Source organism: Callorhinchus milii, unplaced genomic scaffold, assembly GCF_018977255.1.
Source record: "Callorhinchus milii isolate IMCB2004 unplaced genomic scaffold, IMCB_Cmil_1.0 Scaffold2, whole genome shotgun sequence".
Lineage (NCBI taxonomy): Eukaryota > Metazoa > Chordata > Chondrichthyes > Chimaeriformes > Callorhinchidae > Callorhinchus > Callorhinchus milii.
In genome coordinates this window covers 13,757,133-13,775,708 of record NW_024704743.1, presented here as the reverse complement: position 1 = coordinate 13,775,708, position 18,576 = coordinate 13,757,133, and the positions used below count along the sequence as shown (strand labels likewise).

Below are 18,576 nucleotides of genomic sequence, written 5' to 3'. Positions count from 1 at the left end.
CTTGAGACGGGTCTTGAAGGAGATGAGGGTGAAGGCAGAGAGGGTGGAGGCCCACCTGCCAATGGTGGAGCAGGCAAGGTGGGGGATGTGAAGCAGAATGGAGACCGCTGAGTGGAGGAAGCGAACAGATTGATAGGGGGTTAGGAGGTCGCAGAGGTAGGGAGGAGCAAGACTGTGGAGGGCTTTGAAGGTGAGGACAAGGATCTTGAACTGGATCCTCTGAGTAATAGGGAGCCAGTGGAGCCGGGCGAGGAGGGGGCTGATTGGGTTGCGGAGCCTGGTGCGGGAGAGGACATGGGCTGCAGAGTTCTGTCCAGGTAGGAGTTGGGGAGGCTGACAAGCAGGGAGTATGCGTAGTCAAGCCTGGATGTGATCAATGAGTGGATGAGGATCTCGGCGGCCTGTGGTGAGAGACAGTGATGGAGCTGGGCAATATTGTGGAGGTGGGGAAAGGTGGAGCAAGTCATGGCATGGATGTGGGGAATGAAGGACTGTTGAGGGTTGAACAGGACGCCAAGGTTCCGTATTGGCTCCATGAGGTGTAGGATGCATCTATGAAGGTAAAGAGAAAATGAGAGAGACAGAGAGAGACGATAGTAACAGTAAAATTCTTGATGAAAGTTGTGTTTGGTTAGTACTTTAGCCAATTTGTGTTTTACGTGATAACCCATTATCCACAAAGGGGGCCAGCCCCTATTATAGCAAATAACGAACTCTCTACTGGAGTTCATTTACTCAGTTTTCTTGAGGGAACTGGAAATCAGCTGTGACATGCTGCTTGCTGTCTCTTTTCTCTCCAGTTGAACCTTCCTTCCATCAATGTTCTCTTTTGTGCACTTATTCCATCATTCAGTGCTGAGGAACACTGGCTAAACTCAATTTAGCACATCACATACCACATTTTTCACCCCAATAGGCTCCCACTGATTCAGCTTTGCACCAACAAAGCCTGCAGTCAAAATTACAATATTCCTTCATCATAACAGTTATAATTAAGTAGCACTTCATCAAGTGGAAACTTCCTTAATGACAGGTCTGAGAGTGGACAGCCCCAAAACTTGGGAAGAATGGCTGCTATCTTTCTTCATAAAATTTAGAGAGAGATGACATGTTGATTCCCAGATGCCTTTTAAAATGTTACTGGTCTAAAAACATTTAAAAAGTATCTGGCAAAGAGCATGAAATGCATTCTCTCGAAGCCCGAGTTAGACTTTCTTATCTTGCAGGAAGTAATTTTGACCCCATGGTATTATTGCAGTCTAAGGATGGCCAGTACACAGCCAACCTTTAATCATCTATGTGATAAGCAGTGAAAATACTACGTTTCCAACAAATGAGCAAGAAGCTGTGCACAAGCCTGGATCCCAATCTGCACAGTGCAGGGACTTTGAGACCTCTTTACCATATGATGACCTGTGAGATAAGAATCTGGAAACCTAGGATTGGACTCTACATTTACAACTCAGTTGCACCAACAGTCATGTGCAGAACTTATTCTGAATCATCAGGCAATTTGCTCCAATATGTACCGCTCTAACAATTTATATTTATATAGCGCCTTTCACATCTGGAGGACATCTGAAAGTGCTTCGCAAAGCAATTTATCCAAATGCCCTCTAAAAGCATGTTAGTTATACAAGATTAGGAGTGCAGTGAAACCATGAACTGCCAATGTGGGCTAAGTGAGTTAACAACAAAAGAGGCTCATTCTTGTCATTTGTAAGCTTGGATTTCAACTTAAAACGCTTTTATCAAGGCGGTTAGTAAATATCATTTAAAAAGGCACCAGCCCTTGATGTGAAGAGATTCATCTCATCCCAGCTGTTCAATTTGGAAAGATGGCCTTTGGTGGCCCTCTGTTTCTTATTATCTCATTTATATCTCACTTTTCAATCACATGAGTTTTCACTTCAATGACAGTCTGTTGTGAGGGACCTTTTACTGTGGACTCTTAGAATCTTGTTCTATGATAAAACCCTTAAACTTTAAATTCCAATGAAATTGTCGGCCTTTCATGCTGGCTTTGGTTTCTCGCCTTTATCCATCCTGAATTGGCTCTTTCATAAGAAACCTTTGTACCCTGTTTCTAACTGTTGGCGAAAAATTTATTCAAGTTGTTGAGGGCAGGCACAGCCACAATGGGTGGAAAATCAGGAGATAGCACAACTCAGTGGTATGAGGAATATTTCACACCAATATGCGACATAAGAACAGAAAATAATAACTTGCACTTATACAGTGCCTTTCATTTGGGGCTTGAAGCGCTTTACAGATTCAAAATGGAAACCTGAGCAAAGTGGGAAATGGCGAGATTAGATAGGAGGGAGTTGACTAGAGGTAGGTCTTTAGAAGGGTATTGAAGGCACAAAGGGTGTGAGGCAGTGAGATTTTTTTTGGAGGGGCGGGTGAGTTCCGGTGAATGGGACTTAGTGGCAAGAAGCTCCAATTATCAGGTTGTTCCCATTTGTTTTTAAGTTTAGGATCTGCTACCTATCTGAAGATTATCCTCTGATTTAAGATAGGGTAAGGGACAGGATGTCCCAACATAACACCAGCGTAGCTGTGCCATGGGGGATGTCCTCAGGACAATAAGTAAATAAATACTTACTTGTATTTGTCCTGAAATCCCTGAATATAAGAATAATAGAGGTAATAGTAATAGAGATCCCTTTAAAATGAGACTCTTCCGAAAATTCTGAGCTGGTACAGTATTCGCCCATTTAGGATTATTACAGTTTAAATATCTCTTTTGTCACCAAGAGGTATTTCCCTGGGACTTGTAAGGAAGGATGTGCTGATACAAGATGATCCATTTACAAACAGATGGGAATGCTTCAGTTTTCCCCCAAGGCATTCCCGTGATCTCTGCTCTTTGTGAAATGTAATAAAGCAATCAGCAGAGAGCCCCAATTATCACAATGCAGCATTTGAACCAAGAGGAAATGGTTCCCAAGCCTGGTCACCAATCCAGGTTGCAAATTCAGATGTTCGGGAAATGCAGGTTTGGAAATTGGCTCAGTTACACTGCCCTGGGAGCAAGAGCATCACCAACAGGGTTAAGATCATCTTCACCGCCTGTAGAATTAGTGGAAAATCAGGAAATATTTCCATGATGTGAAAAACAAAGAGGCAGAAATTTTCCTTCAACTACCAATGATATGGTGAACACCACAATGTGCATCCTACGGGCACATATAAAAACCATGCAATGGAAATTCACTCCAACAACAGAGTCAGGTAATAGGTATCCTGGAGTCCTGTAGCTCAGTAGTTAGAGCACTCACCTCGCAAGCGAGAGACCTGGGTTCGATTCCCAGCAGGGCGAAACGTTGGGCAAGTTTCACTTCTCCACACGCCTCTGTTTACCTAGCAGTAAGTAGGAACCTTGTTGTTATTTGATTGGTGAATCGCTTTTCCAGAGTTAATAATTCCTTCAAAAAAAAAGTGATCATTCAATCCACGACTGTTTGTGGGACACTGCTGTGTGCAATTGGCTGCTGTGTTTCGCCCACAAACTATACAGTCAATTCTTTGAAGTGCTTTGAGATGTTTCAAAGACTTGATAAGGAGCTACAACAAATGCAAGGATTAGTATTATTTATTATAGATGCTGCCTGTTTAATAAAATGCAAGTGACAAGCTTTACAATAGTAGATTCTTATAACCGGTAGATGTAAGATCCTCCACGATCTAATAAACTGCTGGAATGGCCTCTTCCTGTTCTTATACTATGTGCAAGTCTGGTTAATGTCTTGAGTGGGAACAAAGTTAATATGATAGATTGGCACTCCACATGGACAACATTTCCTCTTTCCTTGGGCCCCAGCCACATAGCAACCATTGTGTCTCCTGGGTTCTTTCGCGATTTTGTACCTGTCCCAAGAATCTCCTGTACTGTTCTAAATCACATACATACCCATTTCTGGAAGCAGCAAATCGAAAGAATGTCATCTACTTTCACTGAGAAACTATATCATATATTCACCACTGTCCAGGGGAGAAAAAGGTAGTCTCCAATCTGGCTTCAGGATTGTTCAAACTTTATCCTCCAATTGTCCGCTCAGAATCCAATTCTAATTCGTCAGCACAACACTAATGAGAAGTGGCTTTCTGTTATTAAACTGTGGTAGTAAGTCTCTGCAAACATAGTTATTTCTGTGCATGTACTCATTTTTATGTTATAAGAGAGAATGTGTGTTTGCGTGAGCTAGTGTATGAGAGAATGTGTGTGTGAGAAAGAGAGTGGCTGTGTCCACGTGAGCTGTCTCCTTTCTCTTTAATCTGATATTCATTCCACCATCGGTGGCTGCGCTTTCAGCCATTACACCCTGAAACTCTGAAACACTCTTCCTCTATCCCTCCATCTTGCTCCTTCCTTCCCCATCTTCAGGTCAGAAGATATCGAAAAGCTTGGTCAAATAGGTACATATTGAGGTGTGCTTTGTGGGTTTCATGCTAATGGTGCATATGTAGCTGAAGACTGTTTGTAGTTAAGAGCGTATAATGTGTTTTATGATGGAATGTTTCCTTGTCAGTGTTGCTGGGGCTTATAGCTTTTGGGAGTTATTTTTAAATGAATTCAGCATTTTTTCAAACAGCATAATTTTAAAGTTATTAGGAGAAACAAATGTTTAAAGGGACTGAGACTTTGTAGCTTTGCAGTGTTTATAAGATCTTTTATTCTTCATGACTTCCCACTTGGCAGAGCACCCACGGAAGAGGTGCTGTTTAATTTTTCTGTGGTTAAGTCACGTCGAGTGCCATAAAACAGTGGAAAAGCAATTTATAAAATACCGCCCTCCTGACTGCGCAGCCATGAAAGTCTTCTATTTTCAGATTTTCCAGTCAACTGCGCTGCCAAAATTTCTTCAATAAAACACATTCAGATGCAGCATTTGCCCTACATCCATAACACTGACCGTTTGTTTCATTTTTTTGTGTCAATGTAATTTCGAATTAAAAAAATATATGAATATGAATGTTTTCGCAGTGACGTAACAATTTGGTATTGGACAGCAAAAATTATTAAAACAATCTTTTGTGACCCAATCGAAGATTGTTTATTCCTGCCGATTTATCTTGGCTTTCATCCTTTATTTAGTTTGCAACTTTATTTAAACTCTTATCTATATGCTGAACAACAGCCATTCACATTTAACCATTCACTAGTGTTTTCACCTAAAGAGCTCTCACAGTCTGGGCAACAACAACAAATTACATTTGTATGGCGCCTTTCATATCAGGAGGACATCCCAAGGTGCTGGAGATACTCAAGTGCAATGTTGAGGGAGTGCTGTGTTGTTGGAAGTGTCATCTTTCAGTCGAGACGTTAACCTGAGGTCCCATCTACCTGTTCAGGTGAACGTTAAAGATCCCTGTGTACTGGCAGACAATCCCCTGAATAAAGTTGGCTACTCACTTCATGGCAATTTGTGGGATATTGCTGTGCTCAACTTGGCTGCTGTGTTTGCCTTCAAAATGCACAGTCACTCCACTTTACAGTATGTCCGCCTGAAATAAAAAGGGTTGTTTCAAATTTAAGGATTATTATTAAACCAAGAATCCTATATTTCTGTTCAGGTGGAAGCCAAAGAATCCAGGACACAGTTGGAAAAGGGAAGGGGATTTTACCAGTTTTCCTGGCCAACAAACCACAGATACATTGTTGATTTACATCATGTTTTTTTGTTGTAGCTTTGCTGTTAAATCAACTTCAATTAATCATCGGTGAAATGCTTATAATAATAATCCCTGCATTTGATATATTTTATAACATAAAAAAGCTCAAAGCACTTCTCATCTGAAGAAGGCACCACTGACATTGATATAGCGCCTTATCGCATTTGTTGAGATGCCTCGGAGCGCTGTAAAGTTTAGTGACTGTATTTTGTGGGAAAAATGCAACAAACAAGAAAAAAAAGGGGAAGAATGGATGGATGCTTTTCTAGAGTCTTTCTCAGTGTAGTTTTGTGACTGGCAGCTCTGTGGCCAGGAAAGATTCTGTTGCGTTTTTTATCCCTCGAGGTGCAATGCTCCCCTCACTGTGAAGCTGTCATAGAACTGTTCAGGTTTGTTTACTGAGTCGAGTTGAGTTTGAGCCTGGAATTTGAACTCTGCTCTTCTAAATTGGAGTTCTGTTCGCTTTGTGCTGCCAAAGGTACCAGGTCTCTCCACATATACCCTTTCTGTGTGTTTATTTATACAGTGAAACATACTATTCAAATGATTAATACACATGCTTTATTTTGCCTCAGGCATCGAACCAATGTGTATGGTTTCCTGATTCTTCTGACATCACAGAGATCACTTTTCCCCCACTGAGCTAATATGGGGGGAAAATAGATCTCTCCTTTTCTCATTTGTGATCTCCTGCAGTCCAACTCCCCTCTCCATTTGTTGACTCAGGCCTGCTTCATATCCTCCTCTCTCTCCTACCCTTCTTCCCCTGCCTGCCCCACCATCAGTGAGTGAGCTTTCAGCCCCGTTGGACCCAATCTCTGGAATTCTGTTCTGAATCCCTCTGTTTCCCTTCCTCTTCCTCCCTCCCTTTCTGCTTTCAAAAATTGCCGAAGTATTTATCTCTTTGGCCTCCAGCCATCTATCCTCTAACCCGTATCTCATACCCACCTCAGTCTCCCACACTGTCACTAAAGCACTTTGAGGTGTACCTCTACCTGAAAAACACTGTATAAGTGCACATTGGTGCTCCTCTTTCTCTTGCCTTCACCCCACCTATATTTGGGATAAAACCTTTTAAGTATTAAAGTGCTTGGATATGTTATGCTATGTGAAAGCTACTAATTAAATGCAGTATCCCCACTTACAATAGGGCAGCAGTAAGGATGCTGCAATTGGTCCTCAACTCCCCAGGCTTTTCTCGGGGGAGATGGGGGTGGGAATCCTGCTTGTCATCTGGTAAAGAAGGCTGAAAAGTATGTGTGTTTGGGTGTCCTGTAACAACAGGATCAGATCAGGTTTCACGCTCCTAAAATCTACTCCTGACACTCAGTTTGCAGATTCACATATGAAGAATACCTATTGGGTTGAGATCTCAAAAGCCGTCTGATGATCAGCATTACGCAGTGGTAGTCACAGCACCCATAGAAAAACAAGAAGCTAATAAATGTATAGAGATTAAAATGCAGCGTACTGTATTTTTAGGGAAGAAATGGAATATAAAATCTACGTCGGAACATGAAGCAAAGTGCAACGATAATATCCATCGTCGAGCTGTCTGAGCTGTTCTCTAGTAAACGTGACTTTATTCTGTTTGTTGGTGGGTGGGACATGCATCTAATATTTGTAGGTTAGTGGGAAGTTTATTCTATCTCGAGATTTGGGTGACTCTGGCAGGACAAGCGTTCCTGGTTGCCCCAAGAAGGTGGTGGTGGACCTTCTTATTAATAACCACTGCTGTCCCCTGGCGATGGTGCTCCTGTGATGTTAAATGGAGATTTTGCCTCAGCGCCCAGAGAGGATCAAACGGCAAACATCAAGAAACCTATCAACCTGCGAAATTCTGAGACTTTGTGGTCCAGCAGTTTGTTGAACTTTGATGATGCCCGTTTTTCATATTCTAGAAGGATGAGAGCAAATGGGCTAAAGTGCCTTCCTCATCCCAACTGCTGTTGTGATCTATCCCCCAGTGCCTTCGCCTTGTTTCCTCCCGTTCCTCCTTCAAGGCCGGTCTCAAGACCTTTCTCTTTGACCGTGCCTTCAGCTCCCCTCTCGACTCTCTATCCCCTCCTCGCTCCCTCCCTTCCCTCCCCTCACCCTGACCATTTCCCCCCTCCTCGCTCCCTCCCTCCCTTCCCTCCCCTCACCCTGACCATTTCCTCCATGCTCGGGTCCTGACCCAACTGTACAGCGCCTTGGGCCGTCCTCCCGACGTGAAAGGCACTCTATAAATGGAATCTTGTTGTTGTTGTTGATCTTGTGATGCGATTTCCCCATTATTAATGGCTTGTGGGGCACAACACCACTTGTCCCGAAAGGAGTTGTGAAGCAGTTATTGAACTGAGGGATCTGAACCTAAATGAGTGTGTTGAAATCCTACCCTGGAGCCTAAATTGTTGTTTATTACGTACTGTTTTCAATTATTTCAGTTTATTTTGTGTTTTGTCTATTATGCCATCACCAACTTGAGTGTGAACAGCAATTGCAAGGTTGGTTCGTGGCCACGGTACATGATAATGGGACAAGCAAAATCATAATGTTCCTGGAAATTTGTTCAGTGTACCTGTACAACAGTAGATTAGTGGTAAATTCCACTCCCAGCACAGACTGCGTTGATGTAAAGTTTCTACTCTAGATTTTACACTGAGCACAGAACATTGAACATCACAGGCTGTAAAACTCTTCACTGAGCATGTGATTTATACAGTGGATTTTACTAGACTGTCAATTGCTTTTAAAAAAAGTTAGCTACAATTTACCATTTTACAGTAAGATCCTGTGCTTTGTGGCATCCTCCCAATATGATAGGTAATAATAATATAATAATAATAATAATCCTTGTATTTGATATAGCGCTTTTCACGTCGGGAGGACGTCCCAAAGCGCTTCACAGAACACACTGTAAAGTGAATTGACTGTATATTTGTGGGCAAACGCGGCAGCCAATTGCGCACAGCAATGTCCCACAAACAGTCGTAGATTGAAAATGACCAATTTATTATTGTTTTGGGTTTTGGAGGGATTATTATTAGGCGTGTGGAGTAAGGAAACTTGCCCAAGGTTTCGCCCTCTGCCTGGAATTGAACTCAGGTCTCTCGCTTGCAAAGCGAGTGCTCTAACCACTGAGCTACAGGACTCCACATAGAAGTCCAACAAATAATAATAATCTTTGTATTTGGTATAGGTACTATACCAAATACAAAGATTATTATTATTTGTTTGCAACCTGACAATAATATTAACCAGTAGAAATCAGTTGGATGAAACGACTATGAAACTGTAGTTGATACTTGTGAGTATCCAGGATCAGCTTATTAACTCAAAACACTGGACTGCACTTCAGGAAGGCCTGCCCTCCTGTCTTCATGAGGAGACGTTACTGACCTCTTGTTTTCTAATTTCTAGTTCTATGGAGCATAAGCCTTTCCTGGCACTGGGGGCTGTGAAGAACATCTCTGTCAACATCACCATTCGAAATGCAGGCGATGACGCATACGACACCAATGTTTTCTTTAACTTCTCTCAGGAGCTATTCTTCATCAAAATGTGGCAGAAGGTTGGTGACTCTTATATAACAAAGCTTTCAGCCTTGCTCTGCTGTTCCCTGGATCTCCCTCACAAACTCCCCACCTCCCTCTCCCACTCCCACCCTGTTTTCAAAACTCTTCTAAAATTCTACCTCTGCGACTATGCCTTCAGTCATTTCCCTCTTACCATTTGCCTCCACCCCTTTCACATTTCCCATCTTGCTTGGGTTTCCTTACCATCCCTGTAAAGTGCTCCACGACATTATCCAATGTGAAAGGCAGTATGTTAGTGTAAGCTGTGTTATAATAATAATAACCTTGCATTTGATCTAGCGCCTTATCATGTCATTGAAACGTTTCAAAGCGTTTCACACAATACATTGTAAAGTGGATTGACTGTTTATTTTTTGGGCGAAACAGGGCAGCCAATTGTGCACAGCAGTGCCCCACATACAACCATGGATTGAGTGACCAAATATTGTTTTCGGAGGGATTATTACCCCCAGAAAGCGATCTGCCAATTGACTAACAACCAGGTTCCTACTTACTGCTAGGTGAACAGAGGCGGGTGGAGTAAGGAAACTTCCTGCCCGAGAATTGAACCCGGGTCCTCACGCTTGCGAGGTGGGCACACTGCGCACTATGCTATGGGACTCCACAAAGTGGAGTGTTGTTGTAATGCATCTTGAATTCATAAGCTAGCAAGGTTTTATTTGTATTTTGGAACTGAAATCCAGACAGAGGCCTGCCTTGTGTGTCATTAACCTTAAATTCACTTTTACAGCTTTTTGAAGCATTCCTACTTCAGGCAGAGAGTAACGAACATTATCTCCTGTGGTTCAGAGTTTATTTTGGTTGCAGCTATTAAAGCAGCACGTCTGTCAAGGAAAGGGTTTATAACAACAATCCAGTGATTCATTTTGCTTGGTGTTTCCCTTTATTTCAATAACAAGGGAAATTGCATTGACAGCAAAACGAGGGCTAGCCTAGCTGGGAAATTCAACTGAGGAAGCTCATTCTCTGATTCTGGTACAGCTACAGCAGAATACTTCCATTGCTGGCTTCTCGTTGAACTGTTTAATCAAGCGTTGAATTCCTAATCTGAAGTCAGGAGACAACTCTCTGGGGAGCAATACCAAGTTTAATCTGTCATACTAAAACATCCCAAATAGTCCTGCAGCTCCGTGGTTAGAGCACTCGCCTCGCAAGCAAGAGTCCCTGGGTTTGATTGCCAGCAGGGCAAAACGTTGGACAAATTTTCTCACTCCGCACACCTCTGTTTACCTAGCAGTAAGTAGGAACCCGGTTGTTAGTCGAATGTCGGATCGTTTTCTGGGGGTAATAATCCCTTCAAAAAAATAAATAATAATAAAAATAATAATTTGGTCACTCAATCCATGGCTGTCTGTGGGACGCTGCTGGGTGCAATTGGCTGCCATATTTCGCCTACAAGTGGTTTATTAGTTCCGCACTAAAAGAAAAAGAAGCTGATTTGCAGTGAAGTTGATTGGTGCTATTGAGGTACATTTTACTGCCAACCTACAATTTATTGATAAAAACTGAACATGAGGAAATAACAAATGTTAGATTTTTGCAAAAAGAATCATGAATTTTTTCTTCAAACAAAAACTGGGTGGCATTTTTGAGTGATGCGGAGGGAGGTGGACACCAGCGCAGGCCTGAAGGGCCTTGAGATTTACCAAAACAGACACTCAGGACTGTGTGGCTACAGGAGCTCACCACCTCCTGACTCCTGGCCGGCATCACACACAACCACAGAGAGAGACACATACTCACACACCAACACTCACAAACACATAGAAAGAAGAACACACTCACACAGACACAGTGACACACACTCACACACCAACACTCACAAACACATAGCGAGAGAGACACACTCTCATACACCAACACTCACAAACATATAGAGAAAGAGAGACACACACTCACACACAGACACTCACAAACACACACACACATAGAGCCACACAGACAGTCACAACAGTGGGGCCTCCCGAGTAGAGAGAAGCCCATTTCCCGCTTGCACCGCACCTCGCATGCACATCCAGAGCCGCCCCACCCACAGTTGGGTCGGGTAACAGCGCGAGAAGCCCAAGACCAGAAACTACATTTTATAGTGGAGAACATGGTTTATAGAGTATTCCATTGAAAAATGTTCTAATGACCCAGAAAGCTGCCATTTTAGTGTGAAACACCACCCCAGGGGATGGGAATTGTGTAGTTGATCCATTGGATCCATAGTGCAACGCTTTATAACTAAATTCATGTGATGATGAAGTTTGTTATAATCGGACTGCAATGTTTTATGCTAATGGGTCTGGGAAGAAAACTTGTCAGAAGTCTCATGTACGGGTGAAGCTCCTAAACTTTCTCTCCCCGATTTCCCCCCGCCACTATTATTGAGGCAAATGAGTCAATTGAGGTAAAATAATATAATGTCCTGTAGCTCAGTGTGGAGTCCTGTAACTCAGTGGTTAGAGCACTCGCCTTGCAAGCGAGACATCTGGGTTCAATTCCAGGCAGGGCGAAACCTTGGGCAAGTTTCTTTACTCCACACGCCTGATACTTATCCCTCCAAAACGAAACAATAATAAATTGGTCATTTTCAATCCAAGACTGTTTGTGGGTCACTGCTGTGCGCAACTGGTTGCCCCGTTTTGCCCACAAATGTACCGTCAATTCACTTTACAGCATATTCTGTGAAGCACTTTGAGACGTCTAGAAGACGTGAAAAGCGCTATATCAAATGCAAGGATTATTATTATTATAAAAACAAGTTACGCACATCTACAGAATGTATACCATCATGATATGCATACAATGAGAGGTCTATACAGATGCATAAAAAGAAAACCAGAAAGACAGCAAGGTTTTCAAACACAAGTATGAAGCTGTAAAAGAGGGAGGTCGGAAGAACCTTTTTTTCACAGAGGGTTGCTAGAATTATGATCGTAAACTTTCTACCATTCGCTGAAATCCCTCCGACTGACCTTTTCCTCCTCAGCTCCAAAGCTTACCTAGAATCGTGCTTTTTGGCATCTTTCTCCTCCCCACTCCAGCAGCTGCCTGCCTCGGTTGTCCAGCCAACTGTGTAAAGCTGTTTGATACATTCCACCAATGTGAAATAGTACTGCATAAAAGTTAGGGTTGCTGAAATATCAAGGTCACTCAAGGTGTATCCAGAGGTCAATATGAATGCAGCATAAAACATGCCAGGCCACCTCATTCCAATACATCTTGGTTACCCTGTATGGAAATTGTGCCTCATCTATTTCGCTGGTTAAATGCAGAGCTTTTAAGTGTGATTGAATGCTGTAATTAATTAGATTGTTTCCTAAGTTCCTGTGTTCCTATGTTCCTAGCAACAAGCAACTCTGGGCTGCTTTATGCTGTACTTTATGCTTCTGATTTCAAAGTTAAATATTCTCTAAAATGTTCACTGTTTCATTTCAAGTATTTCTCTGACATGAATGCTGGTTTGAGCAGTATTTATCAATGACCTGAGGTCTTACAATTAAGAAGTAAGCAGGCCACTGTCCACCATCAGATATTGCTGAGGTTGTTTCGAGGATGGTGGTGAGGATTGGAAATGTGATGCAGAAAAAAATCTATCCACCTTAAGGGTGAAGATAATCTGAGTCTCCTGGGAGCCGATCTGGCTCCAAGGTGACATGTTTGATAACTGAATGCCAACCCTCTGTTATAGTCCAGTTCCTGAGCCAGATGGGTCCGCGGTATTTCAGGGCACTGCTGATGACAGCACAGAAAGCCTGGTTCATCGACAGGACATGGAGGGGCAGACGACATTGGGGGCAGAGAGTCATCCCACTCTGCTAATGTTAACCCTGCAAGCCAAAGCCCCAACCGGTAGGGTGGTCTTAGCTGGATAAGCAGTTGGAAAGCTTGTCAGGTAGTGTGTTTTTTTAGCTGGTGAAAGTCCAGAAGCACCCCAACGCACACTCTGCTCCCCAAGCCTTTGCTCTTGCCAACCTACCCCTAATACTCTTCGGGCAAGAGAGTGCGCATTCCATTCCAGACATGGGAATTTCCATGTGTAGGTGGGATGCATAGAATTCTCAGTTTGGTTTGGATACTCTAAAGCATGGTGATGGTTTTCTGCATGTGTCAGACACCCTAAGGACTGAAAAAGAAGCTCAGAAACAACTGTGAACAGGAAGCATTGTAACACGTGCCAGATTGTTGCTCGGAGACATTTCCCGAGTCCTGGATGCTCAGAGCTTTCTCTTTTACTCTTTTCAAAATCTTGACAGGAAACGTCAGATTCAGACGAACTCCCAGTTACATTAATTCAAATAGAAAAACATTTAGAGAGAGGCCAGGGAGAATTCTCTCTGCGTTTCCTTGTATTGAGTCAATCAAGATTTTACAGAACATACAAAATTCCTTTAGAATTCATCTTTCTTTCCAGTTGTAACAAGTGTAAAGCACAGCTAACTACTTTTACTATAAATCAATGATCTATACACTCACTCACACTGACTCAGATTCACACACTCAACTGACTCACACTCACTCACATTAACACTCACACATTCACACTTGCAGGTGCACTTGCATGCACTCACACTCACATACTCACATGTTCACACACTCGCACGTAATCCACCCCAAGGATTTAGTCTAAAGACAAAGGGAGAGGCTAGGGTTAAAGCAATGAAATTTCCTGTGCAGGCCTAAGACAATGAAGCAATTTTCTAGTAAATAACTCTACACCTCTCCCATAGAAAGCCAATTAAATTTGTACATGTTATTGCTGAATAGTAGATGAAAAGGTAACTTCAGACCTCCAGTTCATCGTGTTCTAGATGGAAGTGCTGTTACCAGTTTATTGGGGGCGGATTGCACTGCAGTGCATGAACTGAGATCATGGAATTTGTCAGAAAATGTACAGCTAGTGCCAAATCCAAGAGGTCATGTATTAATGCCTGCTGTAAAATAAATTTAAAAACATTTCCACTGACGTGGGGTGAATTGTGAAAAACAGGGAGAGGGAGAGAGAGAGGGAGAGATGATATAAAACTTTCATTCTTTGATCTATCCGCATTCTTTTCAAGCCTCATTCACTATCATCTCTGGCCAAACAACTTATTGTTTTGACTTTAGTTGAGGCCATCTTGCCACAAGTTATATGGGTTTGTTTTCTCTCCTCGACACCACCCCCACCCCTCCACATGTTTCAAAAAAGTTATTGTTAGGGGTGAAGCCTGACTGATCTAGGGCAGCGGGTTTCAAACTGGGAGCATGATGAGGTGACTGGGTAAGAATATTTTGTTTCAACAACATTAAGCCCAAGTCAGAGAGGAAAGAGAAGGCGAGTGTGAGGAAAGACCAGTCCTCAGAGATGGGAGAGAAAAGAGGGGAATAAACCCTGTTTCCTCCATTTCAAATATCAGCGGCTTACCAGCCTGGGGACCAGAGGCCATGGGGGAGACGAACTATTTTGTGAGGACCCCGTGAAGATGGCATTTTCCAGGCGAACCATGGCATACGTGGGACATTAACGTCTGAAGGGAGGGCCCAGCGCAAAACAGTTTGGGGACTGTTCTTCCAGGGCATTCTCAATGCTTAGCTCAATATCACACACGCACACACACACACACACGCATGAACACACACAAACACTCAAAGCACACTTACTCAATGCATTTGCGTGCATATGCACACAAAAAAAATGCAATCGCGCACTCATACACATGCACACACTCTTGTGCACTCAAGCACATAACCATACACACTCATGCTCTCAGACCCACACGCACATATATTCATGCAGACACATACGCATTCATGGACACTCACACACATTCTCATTCTGACACACATATACTCACTGATGTGCATAAACTATTTTACCAGTCAGTTAAGGGACCATAGACACACAGACTCAGGTAAAGCCAGACTTTGCATGCAGTTGTGTCCTTGAAAGCTCTTGGGCTCATCGTTTTCTTCTTGGGTCTGTTTGTGCTTCATTGCCATAGGAAATTAATACAAGCTGGTGGCTTTGTGCCATACCACAGTAAGCCTGTCTATTGCTGCAGTGGCCTTATACAACAACAACAACAACAACAAGATTCCATTTATAGAGCGCCTTTCACGTCAGGAGGACGTCCCAAGGCACTGCACAGTTGGGTCATGACCCGAGCAGGGGGGAAATGGTCAGGGTGAGGGGAGGGAAGGGAGGGAGAGAGGAGGGGGAAATGGTCAGGGTGAGGGGAGGGAAGGGAGGGAGCGAGGAGGAGGAAGAGAGTCGAGAGGGGAGCTGAAGGCACGGTCAAAGAGAAAGGTTTTGAGACCGGCCTTGAAGGAGGAAAGGGAGGAAGCAAGGCGAAGGCACTGGGGGATGGAGTTCCAGAGCCTCGGGGCTGAGAGGCTGAAGGCCCGACCACCGATAGTAGGGCGGTTGGGGCGGGGGACGTGGAGCAGACCGGAGCCAGAGGAACGGAGGGTACGGGCAGGTAGGTAGGGGGATAGTAGGTTGGAGAGGTAGGAGGGAGCAAGGCCGTGAATGGCCTTGTAGGTGAGGATGAGGATCTTGAAATCAATCCTCTGGGGGATGGGGAGCCAGTGGAGGCGAGCGAGGGTGGGAGTGATGTGGTCCCGAAGCCTGGTGCGGGACAGTACACGAGCTGCAGAGTTCTGAATGACCTGCAGCTTGTGGAGGGAGGTGGCGGGAAGGCCGGCGAGGAGAGAGTTCCCATAGTCCAGCCTTGAGGTGACAAAGGCGTGAACCAGGGTTTCAGCAGCGTGAGGGGTGAGGTAGTGCCGTAATCTGGCGATATTCCGGAGGTGATGGAAGGCGGTGCCAGTTGTGGTGCGGATGTGAGGGAGAAAGGACAGCTCAGGGTCGAACAAAACGCCGAGGTTCCTGACTGGCTTTGAGAGGTGGAGAGTGCAGCCTTGGATGCTGATGGTGTCAGCGCCTGAGGTGCGGAGGCGCTGACGTGAGCCAATCAGGAGGGCCTCGGTTTTTTGCACGTTGAGCTGAAGAAAGTTGTCTCTCGTCCAGGACTCGATGTCGGACAGGCAGGCTGTCAGGACATCGGTGGTCGTGGAGTTGAGAGTAGAGGAGGAAAGGTAGAGTTGGGTGTCATCCGCATACATGTGGAAGTTAACCCCATGTTTGCGGATGATGTCACCAAGGGGGAGCATATAGAGGGTGAAGAGGAGGGGACCGAGGACAGAGCCCTGAGGGACACCACATGAGACAGTACGGGGGGTGGAGGAGAAGCCATTCGTTGAGACGAAGTGAAGACGGTGAGAAAGGTACGACCTAAACCATTCAAGGACAGTGCCTTGAAGGTTGAGGTGGGAGGACAAGCGGTGGAGTAGGATAGCGTGGTCGACCGTATCGAATGCTGCCGATAGGTCGAGGAGGACGAGGAGACAGAGGGAGCCCTGGTCACAGATGGTCAGGATATCATTGGTGACCTTGACCAGGGCAGTTTCTGTGCTATGAGCAGCACGGAAACCTGACTGAAGGGGTTCAAAAAGAGAATGGGTGGAGAGGAAAGAGCGCAGTTGGGAGGCGACAACTCTTTCCAAGACCTTGGAGAGAAAGGGGAGGTTGGAGATGGGCCGGTAGCTTGATAGCTGCGACGCATCAAGGGAGGGTTTTTTCAGGGTGGGCGTGATGATGGCAGTTTTTAATGGAATGGGGACAGAGCCAGAGGAGAGGGACAGGTTTATGATGTCAGTGATGTGTGGGACAAGAAAATGGAGCTGGGAGATAAGGAGTGGAGTGGGGATGGGGTCAAGGGAGCAGGTGGTTGGTTTTAGGGATAGGATGAGTTCAGTGACAGAGGGTGGGGAAACGGGTACGAAGGTGTGTAGGGGAGGATGGGTAGGAGTCGGAGTGTGGGAGGGAAGGGGTGGGTGGTGGGTGGAAGTTGGAGGGGAAGTGACCGCGGAGCGGATTCCCTTGATCTTGGATTCAAGGAAATCCAGCATCTCCTCGCAGTGAAGGTTGGAGGAGATGACCTGCGCGGGGTGGCGGGGGGGACGGAGGAGTCGGGATGTGGTGGAAAACAGTAGCCTGGGGTTGTTCTTCGCCTCCAGGATTATCCTGGAGTAGAAGGACGACTTGGCCGAGGCTAGAGTGGAGCGGTAAATTTTGAGGAGGTCCAGCCAGATTTGTCGGTGGACCGTTAAGCCGGATTTGACAAAGGTGCGCTCAGCAGCCCGCACCTGGCATTTCAGTGAGCGGAGGTGGGTGGTGTACCAGGGGGAGGAGCGGGAGTAGGAGACAGTGCGGGAAGTGATGGGGGCAAGAGTATCGAGTGTGGAGGAGAGGATATTGTGGAGGAGGGAGAGAGGAGAAGAGGGGTCGGTGAGGGTTGAAGGCCAGAGGGAGAGGAGTTCAGAGGACTCCAAGGCATCGGTTAGGGATTGTGGGGGTAACTTCTTCCAAGGGCGGTAGAAGATGGTGGTGGGTCTGGTGGAGGTGGGGAGGGGGGTGGAGGTGGTGAAGGAGATGAAGTAGTGGTCGGAGATGGCCTTGTCGGTAATAGTGACATCCGAGACACTGAGGCCCCGGGTGATCACCAAATCGAGTGGGTGGCCGTGACTGTGAGTGGGGGAGTTTATGTGTAGGGAAAGGTTGAGTGAGGAGAGCAGGGAAGAGAAGTCTGTGGAGATGGAGCAGGAGGGGGTGAAGTGTAGGTTAAAGTCGCCCAGGATGATGAGGCGATCGGAGCAGAGGCAAAGAGATGTGAGGAGTGTTGAAATGTCAGAGATGAAGGTGGGAGAGGTTTTAGGGGGCCGGTAGAGGAGGAGGATTTTAAGGGAGAGGAATGAGGGGTGGGAGAGGGTGAGGTGCTCGAAGGAGGGGAAAGAGCCAGTGGAGTAGGGGGAGAGGGCAAGTGGTGTCCTTGAGATAAGGGCAACACCACCGCCACGGCGGTTGGGGCGGGGGATGTGGTGGGAGGTGTAGCCGGGTGGCGTGGCCTCCGTGAGGGGGAAGGTGTCGCCTGGGGTGAGCCACGTTTCTGTCAAGGCCATGATATCAACGTTCTCATCAAGGATGAGATCGTTGATGACCAGGGCCTTGTTGCAGAGGGAGCGGACATTTTGCAGTCCGATGTGGAGGGAGCGGTTGACAGAAGGGTGTGTGGGAGGGGAGGGGGGTCCAGGTTGTGAGGCAGGGGTGGGGGAGATGGGGATGAGGGAGGAGAGGTTGACTCCCCGGGTCTGTGTCCGGGGTGGCTGGCGAGAGTGGTGGGGAATGGGGCAGTCGGTGTGGCTGCTGCTGGACAGCCAACGCCGAGTGCCGCGGTGAGCCCGGCGGAGGATTCCCAGACTGGAACAGAGGGAGGTTGTGGGAGGGTCAAGT

The 18,576-nt window shown here is 45.5% G+C and overlaps 1 protein-coding gene across 1 annotated transcript in view; it reads left to right on the top strand.

The window, feature by feature from the left end:
- Nucleotides 1-18,576, top strand: part of itga9 (integrin, alpha 9) — a 204,051-nt gene that overhangs the window by 131,822 nt on the left and 53,653 nt on the right. Inside the window, exon 18 of the mRNA XM_007904045.2 lies at nt 9,082-9,232. Coding sequence (XP_007902236.1) covers nt 9,082-9,232 — 151 coding nt within the window. The remainder of the gene's footprint in view (nt 1-9,081; nt 9,233-18,576) is intronic.